The sequence below is a fragment of the Phalangium opilio genome, unplaced genomic scaffold (assembly GCF_054372755.1).
Source record: "Phalangium opilio isolate 3A_F unplaced genomic scaffold, DU_Popi_V2 ptg000329l_1, whole genome shotgun sequence".
NCBI lineage: Eukaryota > Metazoa > Arthropoda > Arachnida > Opiliones > Phalangiidae > Phalangium > Phalangium opilio.
In genome coordinates this window covers 489,272-506,189 of record NW_028324226.1, presented here as the reverse complement: position 1 = coordinate 506,189, position 16,918 = coordinate 489,272, and the positions used below count along the sequence as shown (strand labels likewise).

At 38.8% G+C, this 16,918-nt stretch overlaps 1 protein-coding gene across 2 annotated transcripts; it reads left to right on the top strand.

Moving 5' to 3' along the window:
- Positions 1-280: 280 nt before the first annotated feature.
- Positions 281-16,807, top strand: hyd (E3 ubiquitin-protein ligase hyd). Of its 2 annotated transcripts, none has more exons than XM_089859603.1 (32): positions 281-447; positions 880-961; positions 1,044-1,247; positions 1,318-1,546; positions 1,631-1,865; positions 2,172-2,488; positions 3,346-3,468; positions 3,537-3,805; positions 3,874-4,128; positions 4,201-4,340; positions 4,398-4,528; positions 4,587-5,048; positions 5,115-5,309; positions 5,854-5,935; positions 6,008-6,218; positions 6,276-6,406; positions 6,471-6,597; positions 6,667-7,158; positions 7,236-7,787; positions 7,854-8,031; positions 8,116-9,009; positions 9,066-10,217; positions 10,284-10,598; positions 10,655-11,119; positions 11,181-11,369; positions 11,433-11,502; positions 11,677-11,969; positions 12,037-12,383; positions 12,457-12,685; positions 12,744-13,020; positions 13,081-13,166; positions 16,003-16,807. In XM_089859603.1, exons 2-32 carry the CDS (start codon positions 900-902, stop codon positions 16,213-16,215), a joined length of 8,925 nt encoding a protein of 2,974 aa, XP_089715729.1. In that variant the 5' UTR covers positions 281-447; positions 880-899; the 3' UTR covers positions 16,216-16,807. The 2 variants fall into 2 exon arrangements, with proteins under 2 accessions (XP_089715729.1, XP_089715728.1); XM_089859602.1 differs by having other exon boundaries at positions 11,433-11,517.
- Positions 16,808-16,918: the final 111 nt, after the last annotated feature.

Here is a 16,918-nt window from a genome sequence, read left to right as displayed (position 1 = left end):
AGCTAACTGTTTTTGATTTTGATACGCTACTTTTTCCTACAGTGAAAAATTCAAAATCAATTAGAACTTTCAGCTTCTTTACTTTTGTGTCTTTACGCGCTTCTTTTTCTCACCAATTTAGAAATTTTATAATGGGACCAGTAAAAAAAATAATTAACGCAAGTGTCACTGGTCCCAAGGACCAGTTTAATAATTCCAACATGAGGGGTCACTCACTGGTCCCGAGGACCACTAACAAAATCCACCTTATTTCCAACCCTGATCCTTACGAGGGTTCAAATTGACTTGTTCAACTTGTTGTAAAGGTACACTGTCCGAAAGCGTTGTCGTTGTGACAATTATTAAGAACAGGCTTTTTCACAAATAAACTTCAGTTAGCTACTTACTTAAATAGGTAAATAATGAATTTCGGTTGAAATTGAGCAACGGGTATTCGTAAAACTAGAGGTAAGTACTTTTTAGGTTTTATTTTTTTTGAGTTCGAGAACCAGCCCTACCTTTTTTCGAGTGTGGGCCTTGGTTGCATAGCAACAAAATTACTCAAAAATTGAGTCAAAAAGTAAATTAGTCTGGCCACCATGGGCCATTCATTGATTTCCTTCAATCCATTTGAAAAAATTAAAGTTAAATGAAGATCAAATTTTGAAAATATAGCTTATAATTATAAAACCTCTTCCCTTATTTATCGATTCGATCTTTCTTTGTTGATAATTCCTTTTCTTTTAGGCAAATAGGGACTTGGTTTTCTAAAGGCTTTTGTTTTGAAAAATCAACCTTTCTTTGATAGAGGTTAAATTTATTGTCCCAGTGTCGAAAATTTTACTCAGTTTTAGGAAAGAAATTAAGTGATTTACGTGTAATTTTGGCCCTCCTTTTTAGACTGTGATCATTAAGTAAAGATGAGTTCCATACATTTTGTGGTTCATCCTCTCCCTGGCAACGAAGAGCAGTTGAATGAAAGGTAGGCCTTTCATTTCAATTTTGGTTTTTCGCTTTTTGAAAGTTGTCTGAGATTATAATATCGCCACGCTTATTTGACTCAGAATAAGGGAAGTTGCTGAAAAGATAAATAGGTGTAATTATATTCCACCTGGTGTTCTATCAGCTTTAAGAAATGTCACTGTCAGGCAATGTGTTGTGGCACCAACACATATTGCATTTTTATTGGAAGACGGCAGGGTTTGTCGAATTGCATTTTCAGTTCAAACTGAAAGGCTCGATTTGAGTAAAAATGAGGCCTCCAAAGTGTAAGGGGATAATTATTTTCCGTTCAACTTCTTAGTTTTTGTCTTAATTTTTGTGTTTTTTGGCAATTAGTCTAAACCTTAAAGGTAATAATAATGCACAGTCTGGTGCTAGAGCTCCCACTAGAACTAGGGGACGTATTATGAGAACTACTAGTAGCCGTGGTAGAGCTTCTGGGGTTATTATGGGTTCAAGACCCGTTGTTCCAGCCCCTTACGTTCCTGAAGAACTAGTTACTCAGGCGCAAGTTGTACTGCAAGGAAAATCAAGAAATCTTATTGTTAGAGAATTACAAAGAACTGTAATTTAATTTAATTTCATTTTTTATTAAATTTAAAGAAGTTTGGCTTTTTAACGTTTATTAAATGTTTTTTATAATTAAAAGAATTTGGATGTTAACTTGGCTGTTAATAACTTATTAAGTCGCGATGATGAAGAAGGAGAGGATGTGGATGATAGCCAAGATTCTTATATGCCCGGAGATGATTTAATCTCTCTGTTAGACGCTGGAATTCACAGTGATCATCCCAGCGTCATTATTGACGCTGATGCGATGTTTTCCGAGGATATGTTTGGATATTCGAGTCTAAGGAGTCGATCTGGGAGTAGAGGAAGGACTGGTAAGAGGACCGGTCTGTTTTTATACCTAGTTGAACTGGAACAGGACCCCCATGAACTGGATTAACCAAAAATATTTAAATTAAGTTTAATAGGGACTTGGCAATTCGGGCTAAACTCCGCCCCCAGCGCCATTATGGTATGATTTTTTAACAGAATGAAAGCTATATAAGCCCCTCCTCCTGGTATGTTTTTTAGCACTAATCATGACGTAGTACTGCCAAGTCCCTATTGTTATATAATTTTGGGGGTCCTGGTATTGGTTTTATCATTGATGAAAGGGTATGGCCATTGCATTTAACATGAAGTCGCTCGTTGGTTTGCAACCAACACGACCAATACTTCTTCTTCTTCCACTATTAATCCTGCAGCTGCTGGAACTGAAAGAGAATTGGACAGAGATCGGGATAGAGACAGGGACAATATGTTCCGTTTTAGGGATAGACAATATTCTGGATCCAGACGATGGTTGGAAACGGCCCTTAGAGATAGCGGCGCTGCTAGTGTAGGTGATAAATTACCATCTGGTGCTGGAGCAGAGTCCATTTTAGAATCGAAAAAACGGGATTCTTGCGAACCAAATCCACTTTGGCTTGGAGATGAACTAGAATTTTGGTCTGATAAAGTATGATATTGTAACCATTTATAAATTTAAAATTACAGGGCTGATACTAAGTCACTTTTTTCACTAAAAGTCACTTTTTTCAAATTGGGTTACTAAAAGTCACTTTTCCTAAAATTAGTTACTATTTGTCCCTTTTTTGGATTTTTGAGTCTTTCGGTGTTATTTATCTTCTCGACCACAACGTTAAACGTAATATATTTGTCTTATGACGGATTAAACGCAAAAATAGCGAGATCACAGTTGATCAAACCCCAAAATCGTGGAGCTCGCTTCGCTCGCTCAGCAAATGTTTAACTTATTATTTAAAATTAATCCAATTCAAATGAATGTTTTTTTTTTATTTAAAACGACATCATTATTCAGCTTTCTGAGCTGTGCTCCAAAATGGTTTAATTGAATTCCGCCGTAGACCTATTATGAGGTGACCTTTCCTTTGACTGGAAATAACTGAGGCCATAGGGAGCTAACAGTTCTGACCCTGAAACGTCACACCCTTCTATCTCTTACTGGATTTTCATCCCCCTAACGGTTGGAAACAGTATTCTACGCGCTAAAATGCCAACCAGAGAGGGGCTGCGTGACGTCAGACTATCTCTTCCCCCTAGCCAGTTGTTAGCTCCCTATAGATTGGGCTTAATTACGACACCGACCTTTAAAATATCTTTTAAATCGGTCATCTCTGAAAACATGTCATTTCAAGTGGCCCTTTTTATAGCTTAATTTTCCCCTATTTAGTCACTTTTTGCTTACTATTTCTAAATTAATTAGTCACTTATTCAACTAAAATTGAGCGTATGAGTGAGTATCAGCCCTGAAATTAAAAAGATAATTTTAATAAAAAATTATTTATTTTATAGTTTGGGCAAGGTATAAGATTTCAACAAATAGGCTGTTTGTATTCTGAATTAATTGGTTTAACAACTTCTGGACAAATCCATCAATGGAGATGGGCTGACCCTGATCCTTTTCAACAGAATGAAGTTAATATTATTTTTGTTTAAATTGATTAATTAGAGTTATTACTAATCGTAATTAAACATTTTTGTAGACTGCTAATGTATTCCATCCAAAAGTTTCACAACTCGGTTTGATTGGAGAAAAAATTACTTTACTTTCTGCATCGGGGATTCGAGCCTCTGTTGTGACTGAATCTGGCAAAGTAGCCACTTGGATTGACGAAACTTTATCGACAGTTTCTTCTAAATTAGAACATACAGCTACAATTTTTCCCGAGTTTCAAAATGACAAACCAGTTTCAATTCACGTCTGTTCTCTATACAGTTGCGCTAAATTGGAATCTGGCGCTATTTATTGGTGGTACGAAATCTTCTACTAACAAAATAAACGTCTGTTGAACGTTTTCAAAAAAATTTTGGTATTTTTAGGGGAGTCGCGCCTTTTAACCAAAGAAAGAAATTATGGGAAAAAGTGAAAACCAAATGGAAGAAACACAAATCTAATAGTTTCGCATCTGATATCACAACCGGGGTTCAAGTTTGTATGAGAAGTAGTCCCATGTATCATACTGGCGCTGTTGCTTTCACAACTGCGGGTGGAATCCCTAGAGTTGGTCAACTTATCTCGTCAGCATGGAATTTTACCGATACTTGTAACTTTAAAATCTTGCCTTCTTATTCGAGGTAATTGTAACTAATTGCGGACTAATTTAGAGTGTAGTTAATTAATTGAATTAATTAATTACATCATTTCAGTGAGAAAAAGCAAGAAACTCGATCAGATATATTTGGTTTAAAACAAACTGACCCGAGGTCGGATCGTCAAGAAATGCCACCACCCGCGTCACCCGCTTCTTCTACTTGCAGCGAACCGACTTCTAGTCCACACCCTCAAAGTAATTATTAACGGAGTTAATTCGGATTATACTAAACTAATTCTAATGTTTAACCAGAACGAAGACATCGTCAAAGTGGTGTTTTATCACGGGATGATAATGATGGAAAAGATGAAGAACAATGGGCCATAAAAGACGTTGTCTTTGTTGAAGACGTTAAAAATGTTCCTGTTGGCAAAGTTCTCAAGGTATTTCTCGCGGTTCTTGGTTGGTGTTTTATAGAAAACTAATTAATAACGGTTTTAGATTGATGGGAGTTACGCAGCAGTTCGTTTCCCGGCAAAAGACTCTCTTTTAGTCGGAACAACTCCTGTGGGATCTTCGCAGTCGTCTGGAGCGACAGCGGCGGCGTCTGGTGCAAGTGGAAGTTCCCTTTTTGGTCTGGAAGAATTGGCAGCTTTGTGGCAAGAGTGTCGTCTTGTTAGGAAAGACGAACTGCAAGTTGTCAGAGGCAACAACACTCCTAGAAACCCGGACTGCTTTCAAAGAACCCCCAAAAAAGTCAGCATTTCCGATGCGGGAAATATTCTCTCCATGACTGTTTCCGGTCAAGGAATCCACGCTGTCGTTCAGAATAACGGAAAATTGAGTTACGTTATCTATAATTTGGGAACTGGACGTCCCGAACAAGATAGCAGTTTTCCAACTGATACTAATTCCTTTTTGGGACATGACTTGAGGAATGTGACTCTATGCTGTAACGGAGAAGTAAGGGTTTTTGTTTTGTCATTTCATTTGTTTGGCGATATTTATATTAATTAATGATAATTTTAGAATGAAAACGTTATGATACTGAGAGATGGTAATAGCGCGATTTACCCTTTGGTGAAAGATTGCACTGAAAGTATAAGAGATCCAATTGCCTTGGATCTTCCACCTGCCAGGGCGATTGGTTTAGGAGTTCATGGTTTGAAAGATGTTCCTACAAATCATAAGAATCAAGTTGCGATTGTGGTTTTAGCCATTGAAGTAAGAAATTTAGTTTTGGGGAAAACAGGGTTCGTACACGACCTGGAAAACCTGGAAAAGTCAGGGAAATTGAAAATGGGCCTAAAAAGTCAGGGAAATTTAAAATGGGCCTAAAAAGTCAGGGAAAAGTCAGGGAAATTTAAAATGGACCTAAAAAGTCAGGGAAATGTCAGGGAAAAATATATTGGAGGGAAATTTAAAGTATAATGGTGACCAGAAAAAGTTTTGTCTGAGATTTGAGCAAAGCCCCAAATTCGCGGAGCTCGCTTCGCTCGCTCAGGTTATTTATGATTTACTTTAAATTTAATTTAAACGAATTAATTGGCTAATTTTTATAAAAATATCTCGTGCAAAAATTATTTGAGTGAATATATAGATTGGTTTTCATATACGTTCGCCATGTACGTTATTGCAAATGGTCAGGGAAATTTGTGGAATTTAGTCAGGGAAAACCTGGAAAAGTCAGCTAGGAATTTCATTCCAAAAATTTTGTACGAACCCTGGAAAAGTATTTTGAAACCAATTAAATTTTATTTGATTTCAGAATCAATCATTGATGCCATCAATTTTAAAGTGCGATCCTGAAAGTGTCAAACAAACTTTAAATAACTTGCAACGAGATATCAGTAAGATACTATTTCATTTTATTAAAGTTAAAGTTAAGAACTGAATTTGTTTAAAAATTTATTTTTGTTTAGATTCTCCAATGGGAAGTAGTTCAGTTCAAAAGATTTTAAACGAAAGATGCGATGGAAATAGAAATATTTTGCACACGGCTGTTTCAATTTGCTTCCCGACGTCTAATAAAGATCACGAATCGACGGAAGATACAAATGGAAGCGGTTTGGAATCTCTCGATATCCTGACGGGAACTGTGTCTTCGAGTGGTGTTAGTTTAACATCGAGAAGGTAGTTAATTTCGCAAGTATTTTAATTTATTTGAAGTAAATTTAAATATTTTTATAGCGTTTCTTTGAGGGAAATGATGAGAAGAGCGACATCAGCAGCCAGAAACTTGCCGGGACTCGATAGTAGAGATAGTGATGTTGCAATTCCAACTTTAAGTTGGCCCCTCGATTCTAATGACTCTGGAAGTGGTCAGTATTTTACTTAAACTTAGTTAAATTAAAAGGTTTGATTTAAATTAAGCTTTAATTTTAGCAGGAGCAACTAATTTGAGTGCAACAGCTGAACCAATTGAACGAAGAAATAATTATTTGAGCATTTTGTGGCAATTATGCGAATCGCAACTTTTGAAACCTTACATGAAGGAACTTCTATCTGCAAAGTAATTAATTTATTTAGCTTAATTTAATGCGAATTAACGAAATATTAATTTATAATTTTTTAATTGAAGGGATGGACAAAGTTGCACTCCATTTATGTCCGCGGTTGCTGGACGCGCGTATTCCGCCGCTGTTCTGCTTTTAAACACTGCTCAAACGGTGGCTAAGGAAGCCTTGGGTAATTTGGACATTGAAGGGCAACGGAAGATGGTCATGTCCATGTTGTACCCGGTCGGTTCCAACCCTGATGACAATCCCTTGCAAGTATTGTGCTGCAATGACACTTGCAGTTTCACTTGGACTGGAGCCGATCACATCAATCAAGACATTTTCGAATGCCGTACTTGCGGCTTGACTGGATCTTTGTGTTGTTGCACCGAATGCGCCAGAGTTTGCCATAAAGGACACGATTGCAAATTGAAGAGAACCTCTCCGACAGCTTATTGCGATTGCTGGGAAAAGTGCAAGTGTCGAGCTCTGATTGCGGGTCAACAGGAAACTAGATATCAACTTTTAAATAGACTTATCTCGGAAACTGATTTGGTTAATGTACCAAATGGAAGGTTTGTATTATATTTCAATCGTTTGAACTTTGAACTTAGGGTTAGGAGTAGTCTTCATGTATTTGTTATGGTTGCAGAGGTGAAAGTATTCTGTTGTTCTTGGTTCAAACGGTTGGTCGACAAGCTGTGGAACAAAGGCAGTATCGTCCTTCGAGACCTAGATCCTCGGCGCCTAGGAAAACTCCTGCGTCTGATTTAGACGCTGATATGCCGGATCACGATTTAGAACCACCCAGATTCTCGCGAAGAGCTTTAGAACGTTTATTAAGCGATTGGGGCGCCGTTAAAGCGGCCGTTATGTCGGGTTGGAAAGGAAAAGATGGGTTGGGATCAATGGGTGCTTATGAGAATGAGGATTTCCTCTCTAGCCCCGTTTTCGAAGACAGAACTTACTTGAATGCCCAAAGAGGAACGGCTTTGTTGGACAAGTTCACTCATTGTTTGTTGGCCAAATGTAGTATTGAAATGTTAGATATATTATTGTCAACCATGGTCAGGGAACTTCAAAGTAATAACCCAACCGCTAAAGCCGAAGCTAAAGTTGTTGTCAGGCGATTTGTCAGATCTGTTGCTAGAATTTTTGTTATTCTTAGTATGGAAATGGCTCCTAATACTAACCGAAAGAAGGGGTAAGTACTGTTCTTTTACTTTTTGGCGCGGAGGACAACTTTGACAACGTTTTTTTGTCTCAAAAGTATGGGAGGTGCTCTACAACCTCACGCGAAATGTCGTAGAGTATTCCAAGCTCTTATTACACTGGCTATTGAGGAACTTTGCGAAACCGCTGATTCTTTAATCGCGCCTGTCAGACACGGAGCCGCTAGACCCTCAGCTCCCTTTCCTCTTGTATCCACCAGCATTGATGCGGTTCATGTTAGTGTTAATTTCATTGTTTACCTGTTAGGAATCTTCTTACAATCCATCTTTTCTTAAGTAAGTATCTTCCGTTCTCTTCAGGGAAGTGAAGAACTCTTTGCAGTTGACCCTATGCTAACCAGAAACAGTCGTAGCGATCCAAGTAGTCATTCTGGCGTTTCTGTTTCAAACGCGCAACCGTCTGGTATGGGGAGTTCGGGGGGGACTGTCGGTAATAATAGGGATCGCGAGGATGAGGATCACGAAGTTGATGTAGTCGAGAATGCCGCTAGTGAAGATCCAGATCATGAAAGTGAGAGAGACGAACCTATGGTTGAACAATCGGAACATGACAACGCCGCGCCTGAACATAATGACGAGGAAAGTGACAGCGATAGTGATAGCAACCCAGATAGCGCTTCTTATCAAAGTAATCAAGATAATGCTAGCGCTCAGAGAAGCGCTACAACAGGAGCAACGGCCGGTTCGGACGCTGGAGTTGCTAGTTTGCCCTATTTCTCCGATGATGACTCGGCAGATTCTTCAAACGCGGATGAAGAGGAAGAAAGTGAAACTGGGGAAACCGAACCTGATACTGAGGAACTAGCATTCATGGATGAACAATTAGAACGAAGAAGTACTTCTGGTACTACTGGAGGACCAAGGCCTAATTTGGCTCCTCAACATATGCAATGGGCTTTGAGACCCCGTGAGCAAGGAAGGGGAACCGTGACAACTTCCGGTTCCAGTGGCTTGATTTACATTGATCCTTCAAGCTTGAGGCGTACCGCTTCTGGGCCAACTACAGTATCAGCATCAGTAACCCCAGAATGCGCTGTTACAATGATTACCACAACTGTATGTTTGGCGAGAGCCTTTGCTATCGTTATCAGACAGATTGCGGACTTGCTTACCATCATTCAAGATTGCCAAACACCAATTCCTAGTTTACCTCAAACTTTGGAAGTAACTCACAGTGAATCAGTGGCTTTACAGGTAAGAATGTTTTATAAAATGCGCGTTTACATTCCTTCATGGTAACCTTTTCCCAGATGTACTTGGAATACCATTTAAAACCAACTTGGGATTGGTTGACAACTTTGATGGACTCAACCGAATGCCAATTACGATTTGGTTGCGCGTTAACCAACAGTTCAGACCCGGCCCATCCGTCTCACCCTTTTCACTCTCAGCATCTGAGATCATTTCGGAGAAGTACAGTTGGTACCGGTAACGCTGGAGCCAGTACGGAAGAACCTACAAGAGCCACTACTGGCGGAAGTGGAACCACAGCGTCCCAAGCCATTGAAAATAGACGAAGGGGAAGATTCACCTCTTCGGCCAATGATGGAGTTTCGGCCCGGCGCGATATGCTTTCCTACGCCCTTTCTTTGATGAGAGCCCATAACAATGAACATTTTGATTCCTTACCCATTATCGATGTTTCTTCTTTAAAACACGTTGCCTATGTTTTCGACGCGCTTATTTATTATATGCGATGCGGTATGGAAGGAGCCGATCCTGAAGCTTTAAGGGATGGATTGGCCGCTGATCCTTGGAATGATCAAGAAGAAAATGATAATGAAGATCAAGATGACGAAGTTGGACCGACTTCTCTCCTATTAGAAACCGAAAGTATGGAGGAAGATTCCCAACTATCTCACTTGAAAGGAAGAAAGCATCCTTTCTTTCAACGATCCGATTCTACTTTGCTTTTGGGTTGTACCCCTCCTGATCCTTTCGTCACACCCTTATCGGAAGCTTTACCGTTAGCGGATCAACCTCATTTATTGCAACCAAACTCTCGTAGGGAAGATTTGTTTGGAATTCCTAAACATTCTTCAACCCATCATGAAAGAATGGGGAATGTTAATTTGACAACGTCTGCCGCTCATTCTTTACCAAATCGATTAGGTTTATCAATTAGAACCGCTGATAGTAGGGGACATTTGCAAAATCAACCTTTACCCCCTTACCCTTCGTCGTTACCTAGCACAAGCGTGGCTTCGACCTACGCTCATTTGGTTCAGAATCAAGGAACTACTTCTAATCAAACTTCCAATCAAAACGTTTCGTTAGTTCTTCCTCCACCTCCGCGAACCCCACCAATATCTCAGGCTAACGCTACTACTAATATACAAGAAATGGTTTCCATTCAAATGGTGCCGGAACTCGATAATAGCAATCAAAATGACGTGGAAATGGTAATTTAGTTAATTCTTTTAAGGTTAAGATTTATTAACAGTCTTAAGTTTTACTTTTAATCAAAGGGAAGTGAAAATTACGCGTCTGTTAGTGACATGATGCAAGAAGTGATATCCTTTGGCGAGGTTCTTGTTCAAGATTTGAGTCCCGTGGCTCCTCGACCACCGTCTGTTATAAGCATTCCATCTAAAAATACCGAAAGCAACTCGAACAATAGTAATGGCTCGAGCAGTAGCGGAAATAACTCTAATTTGACATCGGAAGCTCCCAGAGCTCCCATTATTGTCGCGGCTCCCGGAAAGAAAGACTCAACAACACCATCCCCTGTTAAATCAAGCGTTATCGTTCACGCTGCTTCGGTTAGGCCTCAAGCGTCAACTGTAAGTATTAATAGTTATTGGGTTTTAATAGAAATAAACTTAATTTCTGTCATTAGACACCAGAAACGCAGGCGTCTTCGAGTAACAATTATGTTGCTGCACCAAGTCCTGTGGCGGAAATAACTATCGCTTCTAATATCTGCTCCCCCATGGCTGGTACCAGTCGAGCTAGCGGTTCTGGTTCGTCATCCTTTCATCATCATGGAAGAGATGGGAATGAAACGGCTCACGGTTCCAACGCTGATGGTGGTCCCTCTGGTAGTGGACATCAATCTCACGGAACGTCTCACAGTCACCCCAGGATTTCTACATCTTTGGGACAAGTTGTATCCCACGATGTTTTACTAGGACGTTGGAGGTTATCCTTGGAACTTTTCGGGAGAGTTTTTGTCGATGATGTTGGTGCCGAACCCGGGTCAGTAATTAGCGAATTAGGTGGATTTCCCGTGAAAGAAGCAAAGTTTAGACGAGAAATGGAGAAGTTACGAAACGCCCAGCAAAAAGATTTGCATTTATCCAAGGTATGATTGGCTAGTTTTAATACTGATTTTTATCGCAGTCTAGTGATTATTTTGGTTTTAGATGGAAAGGGAACGTTCCGTACTTCTTACCCAAACGTTTAAGGAGTTAAACACTCAATACAATACATACAGTCGTCGCAGCTCTGGTAGCGCACCACCTTTAGCAGTTGCTCGCGTTAAAGTAACTTTTAAAGATGAACCTGGTGAAGGAACTGGTGTCGCGAGAAGTTTTTATACATTACTTGCCGAAGTACGTCCCAAAATAGGCTTAAATTATTTTTAACATAGATAAGTAATCTCTTTGCTTTCATAGATGGTTTTATCATCCGAACGTTTACCTAATCTGGAATCTTGCCAAGTTGGCAATCGATCTATTCAATACAGTAAGACTACTGCATGTAAGATTGAATTTAACACGATAATAAGCATACTTTCTGCGTAAAAACAATGCGTTTCAAAAACACTCTTCCTTTTTGCATGGGGTTTAATTCCGACAATAAATTTCTGACGCTTTTGCAAACGTTTAAACCGTTAGTAAGTCACTCATTTTATATTAGGCCTCATTCAACGTTTGAGGACGAAAGAGAGAGAACGCGAGCAACAACAACAAGCTGCTCAACAACAACAGCAACAACAGCAAGCGCAACAACAAAGAAAAACTGTTTCAGTTCCTCGAACTCGGGAAATGAGGGAAAGGGAAAGTCAGTTAACGCTACGTTACGACGCCTCTCCTTTTGTGTTACCTGGAGAAGCTGGTAGTAGTCATAGTCAAGGTGGCAACGAACATTTAAGTCCTCATCGGCAACAATTAGGACAGAGATTGTACCCCAAAGTCCAAGCTTTGAGACCCGTAAGTTCGATTTTTTTTTTTTTCAAAATTTGTTCTCGTAATGAATGATTCCTTTTTTTTACTGAAGAGTCTCGCTAGTAAGATAACTGGTATGCTACTCGAGCTTTCCGCAGCTCAGTTATTACTTCTCTTGGCTTCGGAAGACGCTTTACGTCAAAAAGTAGAAGAGGCGGTTGACATAATTTTGTCACACGGAAGAGACGCTACATCCGACGCCATTATGGAGTTGGACGTATTTAGTTTGGCTGAAAGATCCCATCGAGTCAGTGGTTGTTCTAGACGAAACGAAGTAGACGATGAAGATGAGGAAGATAATGCTGCCCTATTTTATCAACCTGGGAAACGAGGATTTTATAGCCCCAGACAAGGAAAATGCACTCCTGAGAGATTAAACGCGTTTAGGAATGTTGGACGGTATGTTAGGAATCCCTCTCTTTTTATTATATTATTTATATTGAACTGATTAAGTATTTTATTTTTTTTTTAGGGTTATGGGCTTATGTCTTCTTCAAAATGAACTATGCCCAATTTTCTTGAATCGTCACGTGATAAAATACATTTTGGGTCGTAGAGTTGGTTGGCACGACTTGGCCTTCTTTGATCCGCTTTTGTATGAATCTCTACGTCAATTGGTTTTGGATGCGGAGACCAAAGATTCTAATACAATCTTCTCCGCTTTGGATTTAACTTTCTGCATTGATTTATGCAATGAAGAAGTAATTAGTTTTTTCCCCCTCATTAATTGATTGTTTAATTAATTTTCTTTGTTTATAGGGAGGTGGAAGTGTAGAATTAATTCAAGGTGGACGAGAATGCGAAGTATCAGCCACTACTGTCTACGATTACGTTAGGAAATACGCGGAATATAGAATGGTCAAATCTCAAGAAAAAGCTCTGGAAGCGTTACGCAACGGAGTTTACGATGTTTTACCTACTAGCGCTTTAGAGGGATTGACAGCTGAAGATTTTCGACTTTTATTAAATGGTGTCGGGGAAATAAACGTTCAAACGTTGATCAGTTACACTTCCTTCAATGATGAAACAAGTATCTGTAAGTTTATAATGACTTAGCAACTGCTTTAATCCTAATTTTTGTTTTTTATTTGTTAAGGTGATGCCGGAGAGCTACTCATTAGACTGAAACGTTGGTTTTGGTCCATTGTTGAAAAAATGGCCAACCAAGAAAAGCAAGACTTGGTAAGTTTATTTTCAACTCATTTTAGGCTTAAGGAAAAGTTGTAGACTAAGTTAAGCCTAAGGAAAAGTTGTAGACGAAGTTAGGCCTAAGGAAAAGTTGTAGACAAAGTTAGGCCTAAGGAAAAGTTGTAGACGAATTTAAGCCTATGGAAAAGTTGTAGACGAATTTAAGCCTATGGAAAAGTTGTAGACGAATTTAAGCCTATGGAAAAGTTGTAGACGAATTTAAGCCTATGGAAAAGTTGTAGACGAAGTTAAGCCTATGGAAAAGTTGTAGACGAAGTTAAGCCTATGGAAAAGTTGTAGACGAAGTTAAGCCTATGGAAAAGTTGTAGACGAAGTTAAGCCTATGGAAAAGTTGTAGACGAAGTTAAGCCTATGGAAAAGTTGTAGACGAAGTTAAGCCTATGGAAAAGTTGTAGACGAAGTTAGGCCTATGGAAAAGTTGTAGACGAAGTTAGGCCTATGGAAAAGTTGTAGACGAAGTTAGGCCTATGGAAAAGTTGTAGACGAAGTTAGGCCTATGGAAAAGTTGTAGACGAAGTTAAGCCTATGGAAAAGTTGTAGACGAAGTTAAGCCTATGGAAAAGTTGTAGACGAAGTTAAGCCTATGGAAAAGTTGTAGACGAAGTTAGGCCTATGGAAAAGTTGTAGACGAAGTTAAGCCTATGGAAAAGTTGTAGACGAAGTTAAGCCTATGGAAAAGTTGTAGACGAAGTTAAGCCTATGGAAAAGTTGTAGACGAAGTTAGGCCTATGGAAAAGTTGTAGACGAAGTTAGGCCTATGGAAAAGTTGTAGACGAAGTTAAGCCTATGGAAAAGTTGTAGACGAAGTTAAGCCTATGGAAAAGTTGTAGACGAAGTTAGGCCTATGGAAAAGTTGTAGACTAAGTTAAGCCTATGGAAAAGTTGTAGACGAAGTTAGGCCTATGGAAAAGTTGTGGACGAAGTTAGGCCTATGGAAAAGTTGTAGACGAAGTTAGGCCTATGGAAAAGTTGTAGACGAAGTTAAGCCTATGGAAAAGTTGTAGACGAAGTTAAGCCTATGGAAAAGTTGTAGACGAAGTTAGGCCTATGGAAAAGTTGTAGACGAAGTTAAGCCTATGGAAAAGTTGTAGACGAAGTTAAGCCTATGGAAAAGTTGTAGACGAAGTTAGGCCTATGGAAAAGTTGTAGACGAAGTTAAGCCTATGGAAAAGTTGTAGACGAAGTTAGGCCTATGGAAAAGTTGTAGACGAAGTTAAGCCTATGGAAAAGTTGTAGACGAAGTTAAGCCTATGGAAAAGTTGTAGACGAATTTAAGCCTATGGAAAAGTTGTAGACGAATTTAAGCCTATGGAAAAGTTGTAGACGAAGTTAAGCCTATGGAAAAGTTGTAGACGAAGTTAAGCCTATGGAAAAGTTGTAGACGAAGTTAAGCCTATGGAAAAGTTGTAGACGAAGTTAAGCCTATGGAAAAGTTGTAGACGAAGTTAAGCCTATGGAAAAGTTGTAGACGAAGTTAAGCCTATGGAAAAGTTGTAGACGAAGTTAGGCCTATGGAAAAGTTGTAGACGAAGTTAGGCCTATGGAAAAGTTGTAGACGAAGTTAGGCCTATGGAAAAGTTGTAGACGAAGTTAGGCCTATGGAAAAGTTGTAGACGAAGTTAAGCCTATGGAAAAGTTGTAGACGAAGTTAAGCCTATGGAAAAGTTGTAGACGAAGTTAAGCCTATGGAAAAGTTGTAGACGAAGTTAGGCCTATGGAAAAGTTGTAGACGAAGTTAAGCCTATGGAAAAGTTGTAGACGAAGTTAAGCCTATGGAAAAGTTGTAGACGAAGTTAAGCCTATGGAAAAGTTGTAGACGAAGTTAGGCCTATGGAAAAGTTGTAGACGAAGTTAGGCCTATGGAAAAGTTGTAGACGAAGTTAAGCCTATGGAAAAGTTGTAGACGAAGTTAAGCCTATGGAAAAGTTGTAGACGAAGTTAGGCCTATGGAAAAGTTGTAGACTAAGTTAAGCCTATGGAAAAGTTGTAGACGAAGTTAGGCCTATGGAAAAGTTGTAGACGAAGTTAGGCCTATGGAAAAGTTGTAGACGAAGTTAGGCCTATGGAAAAGTTGTAGACGAAGTTAAGCCTATGGAAAAGTTGTAGACGAAGTTAAGCCTATGGAAAAGTTGTAGACGAAGTTAGGCCTATGGAAAAGTTGTAGACGAAGTTAAGCCTATGGAAAAGTTGTAGACGAAGTTAGGCCTATGGAAAAGTTGTAGACGAAGTTAAGCCTATGGAAAAGTTGTAGACGAAGTTAGGCCTATGGAAAAGTTGTAGACGAAGTTAAGCCTATGGAAAAGTTGTAGACGAAGTTAAGCCTATGGAAAAGTTGTAGACGAAGTTAGGCCTATGGAAAAGTTGTAGACGAAGTTAGGCCTATGGAAAAGTTGTAGACGAAGTTAGGCCTATGGAAAAGTTGTAGACGAAGTTAGGCCTATGGAAAAGTTGTAGACGAAGTTAAGCCTATGGAAAAGTTGTAGACGAAGTTAAGCCTATGGAAAAGTTGTAGACGAAGTTAGGCCTATGGAAAAGTTGTAGACGAAGTTAGGCCTATGGAAAAGTTGTAGACGAAGTTAGGCCTATGGAAAAGTTGTAGACGAAGTTAAGCCTATGGAAAAGTTGTAGACGAAGTTAGGCCTATGGAAAAGTTGTAGACGAAGTTAGGCCTATGGAAAAGTTGTAGACGAAGTTAGGCCTATGGAAAAGTTGTAGACGAAGTTAAGCCTATGGAAAAGTTGTAGACGAAGTTAGGCCTATGGAAAAGTTGTAGACGAAGATAGGCTTATTTAATATTATGTTTGTTTAGGTATATTTTTGGACTGGGAGTCCGGCTCTACCAGCTAGTGAAGAAGGTTTTCAGCCAATGCCCAATATAACAATTAGACCAGCGGATGACCAACATTTACCAACAGCTAATACATGTATCTCTCGTTTATATATTCCACTCTACTCGTCAAAAGCAATCCTACGCTCGAAACTTTTACTGGCCATAAAGAACAAAAATTTTGGCTTTGTATAAACACAGATTAAATTTAAATTAATCTGAAATAATAATTATTATTAATCAATCGACGATTAAAGAAACCCTCCTCCTCTTGTGAAACGTCGCACCTCTTTAATTTCCAAGAAATAGAAACTACAAAAAAAAAATAAAAATATTTCTAAAATTTCGGATAAATATCTTCTTCCTCTTCCTTCGTCAAAATTGGATTTAAAATTGATTGTGTATATTTTGTACATATTTTTTATTTTTGCGTATTTTAATTTTAGACTTCTGGGAATTTGGAATTGGAAGGTGTGGCGTTTTGAAATTTATTTTTGTTTCAGTAGGGAAGCGTTAAATAAAACGCGATTTAGGGTTTTAAAAAAACTTTGAAACTTGCTAAGTCGCTTTGTTAATTAAATTCAACATTTAGGACAAATAATTTTTTTTTTTTGGTTCAAAAATCCTGGCTCTGTCACCATTATTTGTTGGTTATTTAGAACTATTGCCAACTTGGAACTTTCGGTGTAATAGGAATTTAAGGGAAATTTCAATTTGACTTTAAAACAAATTATGTCAAACTTGTTTCCTATGGACGAATAAAATTTTGTAGGTATTGTCAAAATAAGACTCGTTTTACTCGCCATATTTTTATTGTTTTCAAAGGTTCAAGCGTTTTCCTCGCTTTCAAATTTAGCGCCAAAAGAAGGAGGTTATCGGTCATTGGTTCATTTTTATT

Coding starts and splice junctions, on each gene's coding strand:
- hyd (XM_089859602.1), top strand. CDS start 900: ATGAGTTCCATACATTTTGTGGTTCATCCTCTCCCTGGCAACGAAGAG. Junction 962..1,043: donor GAAGAGCAGTTGAATGAAAG/GTAGGCCTTTCA, acceptor TATTTGACTCAG/AATAAGGGAAGTTGCTGAAA. Junction 4,341..4,397: donor TTCTAGTCCACACCCTCAAA/GTAATTATTAAC, acceptor ATGTTTAACCAG/AACGAAGACATCGTCAAAGT.